The sequence below is a fragment of the Berghia stephanieae genome, chromosome 6 (genome assembly GCF_034508935.2).
Source record: "Berghia stephanieae isolate SIO BIC M18660-M18661 chromosome 6, UCSD_Bste_1.3, whole genome shotgun sequence".
Classification (NCBI taxonomy): domain Eukaryota; kingdom Metazoa; phylum Mollusca; class Gastropoda; order Nudibranchia; family Aeolidiidae; genus Berghia; species Berghia stephanieae.
The window spans coordinates 48331799-48345259 of NC_088365.1; the positions used below are offsets into that span (position 1 = coordinate 48331799).

General features: G+C 36.3%; 1 protein-coding gene across 1 annotated transcript in view; it reads left to right on the top strand.

Moving 5' to 3' along the window:
• Positions 1-524: 524 nt before the first annotated feature.
• Positions 525-13461, top strand: part of LOC144975169 (peroxisomal acyl-coenzyme A oxidase 1-like) — a 32866-nt gene continuing 19929 nt past the window's right edge. Inside the window, exons 1-7 of the mRNA XM_078918966.1 lie at positions 525-737; positions 5763-5932; positions 6354-6510; positions 7154-7311; positions 8623-8730; positions 9617-9736; positions 12106-12221. Of these exons, the coding sequence (XP_078775092.1) occupies positions 5776-5932; positions 6354-6510; positions 7154-7311; positions 8623-8730; positions 9617-9736; positions 12106-12221 (816 nt within the window). The 5' untranslated portion in view covers positions 525-737; positions 5763-5775. The remainder of the gene's footprint in view (positions 738-5762; positions 5933-6353; positions 6511-7153; positions 7312-8622; positions 8731-9616; positions 9737-12105; positions 12222-13461) is intronic.

The window sequence follows — 13461 nt, forward strand, 5'->3', positions numbered from 1 at the left end:
CCTTTTTTTCCTTTCCTTTTTTATCAATTTTCTTCTTTAAAAAAAATAACAATTAAATTGTCAGAAATTCCGTTTTGACTTCTTACCTGTAATGTGGAATCAAACTGCGTTGAAATGACGTTTGACTGCGTCTCAAGATTGTCAGAGCAAAAACACATAGGAACAGCTTTGAACTTCAGTTTCTTTCAGTCATATATCCGCTGCTTATAGCTTAGGAAAGACATAGTAATATAATCAATCACCCTTTCTTTACAACCAACTATGCTATGCGTTTAGTTAACATACTCACAATATCTGCCAGTCGGATATACCAACAAAGAGCTGATTGATTGACGTCAATCTTTGTGGACATGGCAAATGAGAGAAAACAGTTTAATATAACATCGTGCATTTATCTGATTAAATCAAGCTGATTATGAACTTTCACTGTTGAAAGATAGAGGACGAAGACATAATATTCAGTCAACTCATATCTATCGCGGAATAACTTTGAGAGAGAATAAATGAGGTCATGACCCCTTAGCCCTTCGCCCCAAGTCCAAAACAACATTGTGATGCAGGGATGACTGCATTCTGACTTATTATGGTCTTTCTTTTTACACAATACATAAAGGATAATATCCGTCAACACGTTTATCTTCGTTTATTTTAATGTGATTTTGATTTAGTTTTACCATTATCGTTGTGTTTGGTTCGGACTTTTGAAATTAACAGGAGTAGAAGTAATCCGTATAGGAGTAAGTAACGACAGTCAGTAAAATGTTTTAATTGATGATGAATAAGGCCGGATGAATAATGTATGTACGCCCATGTCATGCAACATTTTCTTTTTTATTTGTTTATTTCATTTTTATAATACCATGACCAATGGCATTTTGTTCGGGAGGCCTTCCGAAAGCTCCTACATCCCCAGTATTCTTTTATTAATAGTACTCTTGACAAAGATGGACGTCTATCTAGAGGTGGGAGGGGGGAAACTAAAAAAAAAAGTCTCCCCCCTCCCAAACCCCCTACTAGAACATTATAACCCCCCCCCCTCCCAAACCCCCTAACAAGAATACTGGGGATGTAGGAGCTTTCGGAAGGCCTCCCTAGAGGGAGAGAGAGAGAGAGAGAGAGAGAGAGAGAGAGAGAGGTCCTTTGATGGTTTCAAATCATGACTCTGGGAATGAGTTAAATAATGAAGGTTGAGTTGCATGAAAAATAAAACGTTTCACGAGAATGCTAAAGGGTACTAAAGCCGTCCACACAATGCAAAACGTAAGACTTTTGAAGTGTAAACTTAAAGATTTCAAAAATCACTTTTAAACAACGCAGTGGCTATTTTTACAGTCCCGTAAAGATAGTTCTCGGGGCTATTTTCACAGTCCCGTAAAGATGGTTCTCGGGGCTATTTTTACAGTCCCGTAAAGATGGTTCTCGAGGCTATTTTTACAGTCCCGTAAAGACGGTTCTCATGGCTATTTTTACAGTCCCGTAAAGACGGTTCTCATGGCTATTTTTACGGCATTGATGCGATTCTGTTCAATTATCCGCATAGTTATAGATTATCATCTTTTTGCAGTATTCACAAACTTCACATATCATTTCTCCCGATATTTAGATGTACAGATCTTTAACATATTTAGATCTAAAGCTAAAACTAAAATTAACAAACAATTAATGTAAAGTCAATTCTCTTAGCGATTTTTATGGTACTGTCATTTTTATTACATATAATTTTAAAAAAATTTTTTTTGCATAAGTTATGTTTGCAGTACAGAACAGCCCGTTTTCAGTGGGCAGGTTAGGTTGTATGTCTTGATTTTTTTTCTGTCAAACATACATAATATAGATCTATTATCAAACACTGAAAGTATATTTAGTTCCTGCTTGAGTCGACACCCCTCAAGTTATAATACTTTACAGGTTGGCTTTTGTTTATACTTTACCAGTATAACCAGTCAGGAAGGACTAACGGTTTATACAATTTTAAAAGACGTAGACGTCTAACATTCAGGGTGCAGTCTTCTCACGTGAGAGTGGGTTTGAATCCAATTTCAGAAAAGAGGCCGTTCACAAACCAATTGGACACATTTTGATCATAATTTTAGAACCCCCCCCCCCCCCCCCCCACCCACCTCCCAACCATATTGTGGACAAATGACTACCCCCCCCCCCCCCCCCATGTGGAAGTCCATGGTAAAGATGCACATTGCGAAACACCTCATGCTTAAATATTGTTCTTTTGAATAATATTTAAAAAAAAAAAGAAAGTAAATAATGATGATGATTCTCTACCATGGGCGGTCATGATCCAAAAGAATAGAGGTGCCCAAGACTGATCCTCATTGGGGCGCCGAGGTGGAGAGGGCATTTTGCTTTGGTCCCACCATCGCGTTGCTCCTACTCCTTTACCGATTGACCCAGTGTTTGTTCCGACCAGACAAGAGTGGTCGCTGTATTGCCTCCCCTTCCCAGTTAGGAGGTTGTTTTATTGTTCTCCGCCAAAGCGGTGTTCACCTTGTGGTCAGACCCTAGAAAGAGGAAAGCTAACGCTTTCTAAGGTCAGACCCCTCTGCCTAGGCTTTGAGGTACCACTAGGGAAAGAGATAGAAAGAGAAAAGGAAGAAAGAGAGAGAGAGAGAGAGAGAGAGAGAGAGAGAGAGAGAGAGAGAGAGGAGAGAGAGAGAGAGAGAGAGAGAGAGAGAGAGAGAGAGGGAGAGTGAGAAAGAAAGAGATTCGGAAAGAATGAAAGAAAGAGAGAGAGGGAAGAGAGAGGAAGAGAGAGAGAGGAGAGAGGGAGAGAGAGAGAGAGAGGAGAGAGAGAGAAGAGGAGAGAGAGAGGGAGAGAGAGAGAGAAAATGAGAGATAGGGAAAGACAGAAAGAAAGGGATAGAGAAAGAATGAAAGAAAGAGTGAGAGAGAGAGAAACAAAGAAAGAATGTAGAAAGACCGGGAGAGAAAGAGAGAGAGAGAGAGAGAGAGAGAGAGAGGGGGGGGAGAAATAGAGAAAGAAAGAGATTGGGAAAGAATGAAAGAAAGAAAGAGGGAGAGAGATAGAAAAAAAGAGAAAGTAAAAAGAAAGAGAGAAGAGAGAGAAAGAGAAAGAATGAATGAAAGAGAGAAAGAATGAATGAAAGAGAGAGAGAGATAGAGAGAGAGAGAGAGAGAGAGAGAGAGAGAGAGAGAGCCTAGAAAGAGGAGCTACGTAGCGTTAGCTCTCCTCTTTCTAGGGAGAGAGGCTGCTAACTCGCCGCATCTGAACGAAGTGAGTGAGAGTTTTAGAGCTAATGGCGTCTACTCAGCCAACCTATTACTATTTATAAATCTATTACCGCAACGCCGTAAAAATAGCCACCAGAGCCGTCTTTACGGGACTGTAAAAATAGCCCCGAGAACCATCTTTACGGGACTGTAAAAATAGCCCCGAGAACCATCTTTACGGGACTGTAAAAATAGCCACTGCGTTTAAACAAACCTCTGTTATTCCAGAATGGAACAAAGAAACAGTTTTGCTCCGACATCCAAGACATAAGGATGCTTTAATGTTTTTCTAACAGACGACCAATTTCATAATTAGTTGATGTAGTGTTATAGAAGCTATTTGGGAAACCTTAATTTCGGAATTTGAGAGCCTCATTTGTCACTTTTGACTTATGGCAATGCAGTTATCTTGAACCCTATATAAAACAACCCCGTAACACCTACCTTACTGTAAATTACATTGAGACTAAGTTAAATGAGTGAGCCTAACATTTTATTTGAAAATTGAATGAAAATTTGTAAATGAAAGTGAAACCTGTTCATCTCTGAAGGACATGTAATGTAAGCTAGGCTAAAAACAGATTTTTCTTAGAAGTAAAGGTGGAGGAATATTTCTTAGTTGAAAGTTGCTTATTCGCAGAATGCTGGGTTCAAAGGACAGCTCTCTCTGTTAATACGGAGTTATAGTTACACGCCGAAGCAGACCGACCGATCGACTTACCGAACACGTGATCAATTTTTTCTCCCGTCCTCTCGTCTAATCTCGTCACTCCGGAATAGAAAGAGGAGGCGGAGCTTATATGATATAACGCAATGAAAGTTCTGTCCAATGAGGGGTGGGGGGGGGGGGGGGGATATCACCTCTCCAAAACTTACCTTATTAAATGAGATCTTGAGATTCTTATCCAATCATCGATTACTCGTTTGACAGTTCGCTTGTGAACAGTTAGGAGATCATCTCTTGATTTATGGGCAAGCGGCTTTGCGTAAAGGCGGTGAGTGTTGTATACATCAAAGAGTATTGCTGGCCGATGGGTAAATAGTGGTTGTGTAACCCAAAAGCCCTGCCGACTTGACTGCAAGGTCTTGTATGTAATAGTTGCGTCACCATCTCAACGCTCAGGAATTAATTAGTGAGGCAGGACTCTCAGTATATATATATATATATATTAAAAAAACAAAACACTTTTGAATCACACGAGATACATCAGTGAGCTCGTCGCATTGAGAATTGAAAAATGAGATATAAATTAAGAAAATCGACCAGAAAATAAAGAAACTATCATTAAATTTTAAAAAATTGAGCAGTATTTTTTTCAAAATCAATTTACTAGAAAAAAATTTTATTTCTAAACCTATTTTTGTGAAACAAAGATAAATGTTCTCCTTTTTGGAAGCTGATTCAAACAATGTGGTTTTCAAATTTATCGTATACGTAATCATTTGGAAGCTACAGAGAAAGGTGTTTTTGTGTAATCCCTTTCACACACACGCACGCGCGCGCACACACACACACAAACATATACAAACAATACACAAACAATACACATCCCTCGTCATCTATTGCCTATATTATTAATGTTAATGTATACATCCCATGCTGATTGTCACTACCCCCCCCCCCCCCCCCCCCCCCCCCACCCAACCATTTCCACCATCCAAGTACCAGCGGCCTTTTCTCTTTGATTTCGTATCATGGTCTACCCGAAGCCCAACACCTCGGTTGTTTGTGGGTCAAACCCCCCCTCCCACTTCCCCCCACCTTCCCCCGTAATCAGTTTATAGTTTTCTCTCCGTATAGAGCGCCACATGCACAATTATAGACTATTGAATGACACTGACTTTGCCCTCCCCTAACACATGGTAGGGGGAGGCCTGAGGTAGTCTCCATTCTTTCCTTCTCCGTTTCTTGTCAGCTGAAGCAAACAGCAACCCAAGCTATCCTCTATCACGTGACCTTAGATCCGATGCTGCATACCGCTTGAGAGTCTTCACTATCCAGATCTCGTTCATGATCATGTGAGAAGGCTATATCCGTTCGGGTTCGGCGTTCGGCGTCTCGTTCGGCCCGATTTCGTTAAAAGCCTAATGTCTGATTGTCTGTCCTACATGTTAAGTGTTGTCATTGGCTAGTGACCCCATGTAACGCACTTTGAGCATGTTTAGTGGATATTATTCTGTATAAAGCTCAATTTTTTTGTTTGTTAAAAAAAAAAAAAAAAAAAAAAAAAAAAAAAAAATATAATATATATATATATATATATATATATATATATATATATATATATATATATATATATATATATATATATATATATATATATATATATATATATATATAAATTAAATGCCAGTTTTCAAAACATAATAATAAAAAGTCATCCTGTTGTCTTGAATGTAGTCTGATTAGAATCAGGTTCCGACTTCAGTGAAAATCTCTCGTGCTATTTGCTTTTATATCTGACTGACTAATCAGTTTAGTACATCTATTCAGTATTTTTCTATTCATGGCTTAGTCATTTCAGATACATGAACAAGATGTCTTCAGCGTTCAATATAGATTTGAACTCTCTTGGAGTTAACAAGGATTTGTTAAAAGAAAGAGCCACAGCTTCATTTAATATCAAAGAATTAACTCACTTGTTTGATGGAGGAGAAGAGAAAACTAGACGAAGAAAAGAATTAGGTTTGTACTCTCTCTATTTTTATCAAAATCTTAATACAAATACAATCCATAAATAAATGTCTTTTGAAAAACTGTTTATTGCCAAAAGATTTCAATTTTATTTTGAAGGTATTGGTAGGAATCTAAAATCTGGTGATCTCAGTTCAGTGCTCTTGTTTGCTTATGTAGCACAATTAATTCCATTATTTATATATTCTGGGTCACTTCTGTCAATATTATTAAAACAAATAATAGATCTTATTATTATGAATTGATTATAATTGGATCTTGGGTTGATGCAGACCCCCTATCCCCCCCCCCCCCCTTCCCGAATTATTTTTTTATCTTTATTTTTCTGGTAAATAAATTTTGATTTAACCTTTACGTCAGATCTGCTGTATGCCTCTAATTCATCTGTTTCCTGTTTTTTTTTAATCCTCAGAAAAAATTGTTTACAGCGATCCATTATTTCATAACAAGGGAAGGATATACCTACCAAAATCAGAGGCTTATGAAAGAGCTGTGCAAAAGTCAGTCAAAATTTTTGAATGGCGTAAAAAGTACCAGTGGTCAGATGAGGATTATTACACTGTCTCAAAGTAAGTTTGAGAATGTCTCGGTCAAAGGGACTTCTTTATCATAACACTTATAAGAAATCCTGCTTGAAAGGAAAAGCTAATCCAGGGCCTAACAGGCATTTTTTGAATTTTTCGTTCCTCTGAAAAAGATGTGAACAAGATCTTTATCTTACACCAGTGCCTGCTTGATTTTTATGAAATTATGCAAGACATAATGTAATTCCTTCTGTTCATTACCATAAGAACAGCACTCTTTTGAGCTGGGACTAATTTTTAATTCAAGACAAATTTAGTTCATTTAAATTTCAGGTCAAAGACCTTACAACTTTGCCATGCTTTAGTTTCTCCTTGCCTCTGATTACCAAGAAGAAAATAATAGTTCATTTTTCTAAGCTTTTAATTTGTATGATTGACAAAATAACGAGATCATTTGTCTGTAGTGTTTCATTCATCCTGTTTTGTTGATAAAGGGGAAACTCGAAACATCCACAGTATCCGTCTTCGTCGAATAAATTGAAGCTTACAATTCAATATTTATGGTTATTTTTTTCTTCGAGCTTTGAGCAGCAACATTTTCATTATGATTAAAAAAAGAATAAGAGGAAGATAGATTTTGAAAATATTTATTCCTTCATTGTGCTTTTTCAAATCTTTATATCTCTAGGAGAATTAATGATTTTGATGAAGCTTTCACTCTACACCACACAATGTTTGTACCCGCCCTTGAGAGGCTTGGCACAGATGAACAGAAAGCAAAATGGCTCCCATTGGCCCTCAACTATAAAATTCTTGGAACTTATGCACAGACTGAACTTGGGCACGGTAATGCTAACATTTGACTGCAATTTAAAAAATTTTCTTCATTTTTCTCGCCTTTACTTTGATAGCTGTCGTGTAATGAAAAAGTATAGTTATGATTTTTTTCACAATGGAGAAAGGGCAGAACTTAAGTTGACTTGTAGCTTTGTTAAAATTGTATTCACAACACCTCTTATTCAGCAAACTATTTCTTCTACTACTACTACTACTACTACTACTACTACTACTACTACTACTACTACTACTACTACTACTACTACTACTACTACTACTACTACTACTACTACTACTACTACTACCACTACTACTACTACTATTACTAGTAATACAACAACAACAACTCCTACTATTTCAACTACTACTACGACTACTACTACGACTACTACTACGACTACTACTACTACTACTACTACTACTACTACTACTACTACTACTACTACTACTACTACTATACTATAAACTAACTAACATACTACTATCTACTACTACTAACTACTACTTAGCTACTACTACTACTACTACTACTACTACTACTACTACTACTACTACTACTACTACTACTACTACTACTACTACTACTACTACTACTACTACTACTACTACTACTACTACTACTACTACTACTACTACTATTACTAGTAATACTACAACAACAACTACTACTATTGCTACTACTACTACTACTACTACTACTACTACTACTACTACTAATACTACTACTACTACTACTACTACTACTACTACTACTACTACTACTACTACTACTACTACTAAAAAAATATTATTAAAAATTGAACTTTTATATAGAGCAATATCCACTAAATGTGCTCAAAGCGCTATACAGGGGGTCCCTGACCAACAGGAACACGTAACATGTAGAACAAAACATGACGCCTGTCAGGCGATATGACAATTTTTTTCTGACAGAGACAATGCTGTTAACAGCCAGGTACTCATTTTACATCTCTGAGTACGGTGAGAGAATGTGAGTAAAGAGCCTTTTCCAAGGACTCAACTGGGCGCTGAGCGAGGCTCGAACCCAGGACCTTCAGATCCGAAAGCGAGTGTCATATCACTTGACCACATAGCCGCACATACTACTATTACTACAACTACTACTACTACTACTACTACTACTACTATTACTACTACTACTACTACTACTACTACTACTACTACTACCACTCCTACTACTACTACTACTAACTACTACAACTATCACCACAACAGGCTATTTTCTACATTTTTCTAGTGTATAAATTTCAGATTTTAAAAATTATTTACTTTACTTTAAATGTTTTTGAACATTTCCAGGCACCAATCTGTTGAAACTGGAAACCACAGCTACATTTGATTCATATACAGATGAGTTTGTTATGAATTCACCCAAAGTATCGTCCATGAAATGGTGGCCAGGATCTTGTATGTATTTATTCTGCCCAGAATTTTATGATAAAAAAATAACAATGTAAATCATTTATACCACACTTATTCCATATACAAACAGCTCTAGGCGCCTAAATTTAAGTTAAGATAAAAACTTTGTAGTAAAAATAAAAAAACCCAAAAACAACAGCAACAACAAACACAACTTTTATACAGTGCAACATCCAGTAAACATGCTTAAAGTGCTTTACATGGGGCTCCTAGCTAACAACAACATTTAACATGCAGGATGAGACATGAAGCCTGTTAGGTGATATTAAAAATGTTTTTCGACAAATACAATTCTGCCAATGACCAGGTACTCATTTTACACATGATTACATTGGGAGAATGTGAGTAAAGAACTTTTTCCAAGGATTCAACTATGCGCCACTCAGAATGGAACTCGAACCCAGAACCCTCCGATGGTAAGCCTTAATGTTTGGCGGGGGTCCTGATAGCTCAGTTGGTTGAGCACTCGCTTCAAAGGGACCAAGATCGATCCTGGGTGCAGTCGAGATTTTTCTGATCCCCCTGTCCAAGCAGCAGTGACTGGGTAGCCGTGTCTGCTAGATTTGGTGGAAAGTACTTTGCGATTGACTAGCATCCTATCCAAAGAATAGCAAGAAATTACTATTGTCCGTTTCACGTTACAGAAACTGGGATAAACTTCGGCTCCGTGGGCCCAAATGGCTCTTAAGGACTTCTTAATGTTTTGCAATCATAATCTAGATTGTATTTTATAATAGTCTGAACATTCTGCCATTTAGGATCGTGACATTAGTGTATTAGGCTGTTCTGTTTTAGCTCTTTGAAAAGTTGACTTATTATGTAATATTAACGATAATAAAAAAAGGACCATCTTTGGTTTTTCTTTTTTCAGTGGGTAAGTCTTCAACTCATGCTATTGTTCTGGCACAACTGGTTATCAATGGAAAACAATTTGGTCTTCAGCCATTCATCGTACAGCTTCGCAGTCTTGAAAACCACACTTCTATGCCAGGTAAGGGTCATCTTTTGATGAAACTGTAATTTGGAAGTCAAGTAAATTAAGATTATTTGTTTGTTCCGTAATTGGGTAGAAAAAGTGTTTTGATCGGGGAAACATGATAGAAGGTTTCATTTGCGCTAATTATCTTCTTAATAATATGTTTAGTTATGTTAATTTTTAATTTTTTTTTAGATACTGCAATAAATTTCATGTCTAACTCACATATTTTAAGAAAAACTTGGGTTTTTTAAAGCCAAATTTGCCTGTGTCTCACCATTGCAAAAAAACCCCCCAAAAAAACAAAAAACAAACAACAACAAAAAAATCCCCCAAAAATTTGAACTTTTATACAGCGCAATATACACTAAACATGCTCAAAGCGCTTTACAGGGGGTCTCTGACCAACAGCAATACGTAACGTGTAAAATGAGACATGACACCTGTTAGGCGATATTACAATTTTTTTTTCGACAGAGACAAAACTGTTAAAGGCCAGGTACTCATTTTAAACCTGACTATGGTGAGAGAATGTGAGCGAGACTCACCTAGGACCTTCTGATCCGAAAGCAAGTGTCATACCTCAAGACCACATAGCCACTGCAAACAAGATTCTGATAGTTTTATGCTCTTCTTGTTTAACCCATCGCTTGACAGAACGTCCGATTGCAGCCACTGATTTTCAACTCCGATCATGGCAGAACACCGGTTTGTATCCGGTGATTCCCCATATCAAGTGCTTTGTTTTGAAGCTCTTTTTGGTCAGAAAAATACATGACTACTTAAAAAATACAAATTTCTGAAAGTACGAGAAGAATGAAAGTGAAAGTAACTTGTTACCTTATCCGATTTTGACAATTATTAGTGGGATTACGATTTTATCAATTTGGTCTAAAAATCGAAGTGAAAAAAAAAGTTAAAAAATGGCCTTTGATTTCCTAAATTCTTTGGTTTTTGAGACCATGTCAAATGATGATGACGATGTTGGTAGTGATTCTGGTGATGAATCAGTGTAAGGAAATGCCTTTGTGTTTTATGGTGCTGTAGGGAACTGCCTAGGGTTTGCACGACTCAGGACATCCAACCTTATCTTGATTTATTTCTTTTGTCACTCTAAAACTTGAGGGTGTAGTATTTCCGTCTTCAGTTCTGCTGTAAGTCCGTGGTGGAGAAGGACGTTTTGTATTTTCTGTTGTGAAAGTCCATAGTAACGTTCTATCACGGCTTCTAACTCCTGTCTCTGTTGTGAGACAGTATTACCAAACAGAAATTAATGTTGTTTAATTTCTTTTTGAGTATTGCTCTGTTGGTGAGATTTCAATGTTATTTGTAATCTATTGAAATATTGTGTTCTGTTGTGATTATCGGCATTTCTGATTTAATTGATTGTTTATGATAATAGTGATACCCGAGTTTCCAGTGCTATTTTGCGATGTGTCACTTATCAGGTTATATACTGAGTTTTATATGAGTGTTGATATTTTTAAGAATTGATTTTCGATGTTTTCATTCTCTTTCCAAAATCTATAGATCTGGCCTTTCTTTAACCTTTTTTGGGACTTTACCTGACCATAAAGCAACTTTTAGTAACAAGAACTGAACCCTATTACCTAATGAACATAAACAAGAACTGAAACCTATTACCTAATGAACAAAAACAAGAACTGAAACCTGTTACAAAGTAGACATAATAACTTACTATGACCTTTACATGATTTGAAGAACAATCCATTGTTTGATTACTGCATTAGACATTGTCGTCTGGAACCTAATACATTGGTACTGTGTGTCATTCATCTGGACATTTATCTCATTAATAACCTACGCTTGGAATAACATGCAGGCTACTACAGCATGTAGAATATCATCTTCACACAGACGGAGATAAGTTGGGGACCCTGAGGTCATACATACTAAAGGATCATATTTTTCTATCATTATTCATATATCATTTAGCTTTATATTCATATCATTCACTTCTATCACCAACTCAACATATCTGTCAATCATTAGTTTCATCAATATTATTTTGACATTTATCCTTTTATCACTGACTATATTATCAATATCATAATTCTACTCAGAAGCGTCATCTTGATAACATTCATTACATCAACATCATCACATTATCATCATCCACCATACCTTCTTGATTCATCTGCTATATTCAGTCATATGCATTTCATTTCTATCCAGCTCATTACATTAATTAATATACACTTGATTTTGTGATGTGTGGTAAATTTTCCGGCAGAGTTATCTCCCTGTCCTTGGTTGTTGGGATTAAACTTCCTGAGATTGAGCTGTTAAGCAATGGGTTAAGTCTCATACCAAAAATACAACAGAACAATGGAAATAAAAAATGGCTACTACTCCTTTTTCAGGTGTAACTGTCGGGGACATCGGCCCAAAGATGACCATAAATAACATTGACAATGGGTTTTTGATCTTGAATAACGTCAGAATTCCAAGGACAAACATGCTAATGGGAAATGCTCAGGTAAGAAGAATATAGATTCAATTTGAAAAGTAAAACATTAAAAGGTGGTCATGGTGGAAAAGAATGCTTGAAGACATAGGGATCGGGCAAGAAGTGCAGTTGTTAAGCGGGAAGATTGATTGGCAACTTCAAATAAAGGCCCTATGTGCTATAGGCACCAGGTCAATGGATGTGTTTTCTGATACAGTGTGCTTTTCTGATCTAACCCAAGGGTAAAAAACCCCCCCAAAAACCCCAAAAAACTTGAGCTTTTATGTAGTGCAATATCCATTAAATGTGCTCAAAGCGTTTGACAAGGGATCCCTGACCAACAGCAACATGTAACATGTAGAACGAAACATGATGCCTGTTAGGCGATATTACAATTTTTTTCTGACAGAGACAACACTGTTAATGGCCAGGTACTCATTTTTTACCGGAGTACGGTGAGAGAATGTGAGCAAAGATCCTTTTCCAAGGACTCAACTATGCGCTGAGCGAGGCTCGAACTCAGGACCTTCTGATCCGAAAACGAGTGTCATACCACTAGACACCATAGCTGCACAATACAAGGGTAATAGATCATGCACTAGCTAAAGTGCAGCATGGTTCAGGTTTATAGTCTTTGCTTTGTACCCGGAAAGGTACCGAGATCGATCACCCACCTCTGTGCTGCTTGGCCTTTGGGTTATTCCAGTCTTCCCTTGGAATAGATCATAGAGACAAATTCCCCCTATGGGATGAAAAAAGGGATTTTTTAATTTTTAATTTTTATTATTAAATTTTTAAAATGTCCCATCTTTAGCGAAAGGAGTTAGTCATGCTATGTTTATTATTAAATATTAAATAAATGTATATTATTAGACATTTTTACAAATTGCCCAAACTATATATATATATATATATATATATATATATATATATTATATATATATATATATATATATATATATATATATATATATATATATATATATATATATATATATATATATATATATATATATACTATATATATATATATATTGAAATCTGTTCCTAAAAGTATTTTACAGAGATTCTTTTGAAAGGTAGTTTTGACATGAATAAAATAAAATAAGCATAAATAATTATGGAAAAAAAGAATAAAGAAAAGGAAAGAAAAAGAATCATAACATTGATAGAAATTGTGAAAATTTTTGTCTATTCTATTCAGGAGCTCATCTTGTTTTCTTCCTTTAGAGCTATGAATGATGCCGTTGAGTTAAACTATCCTGCTTAG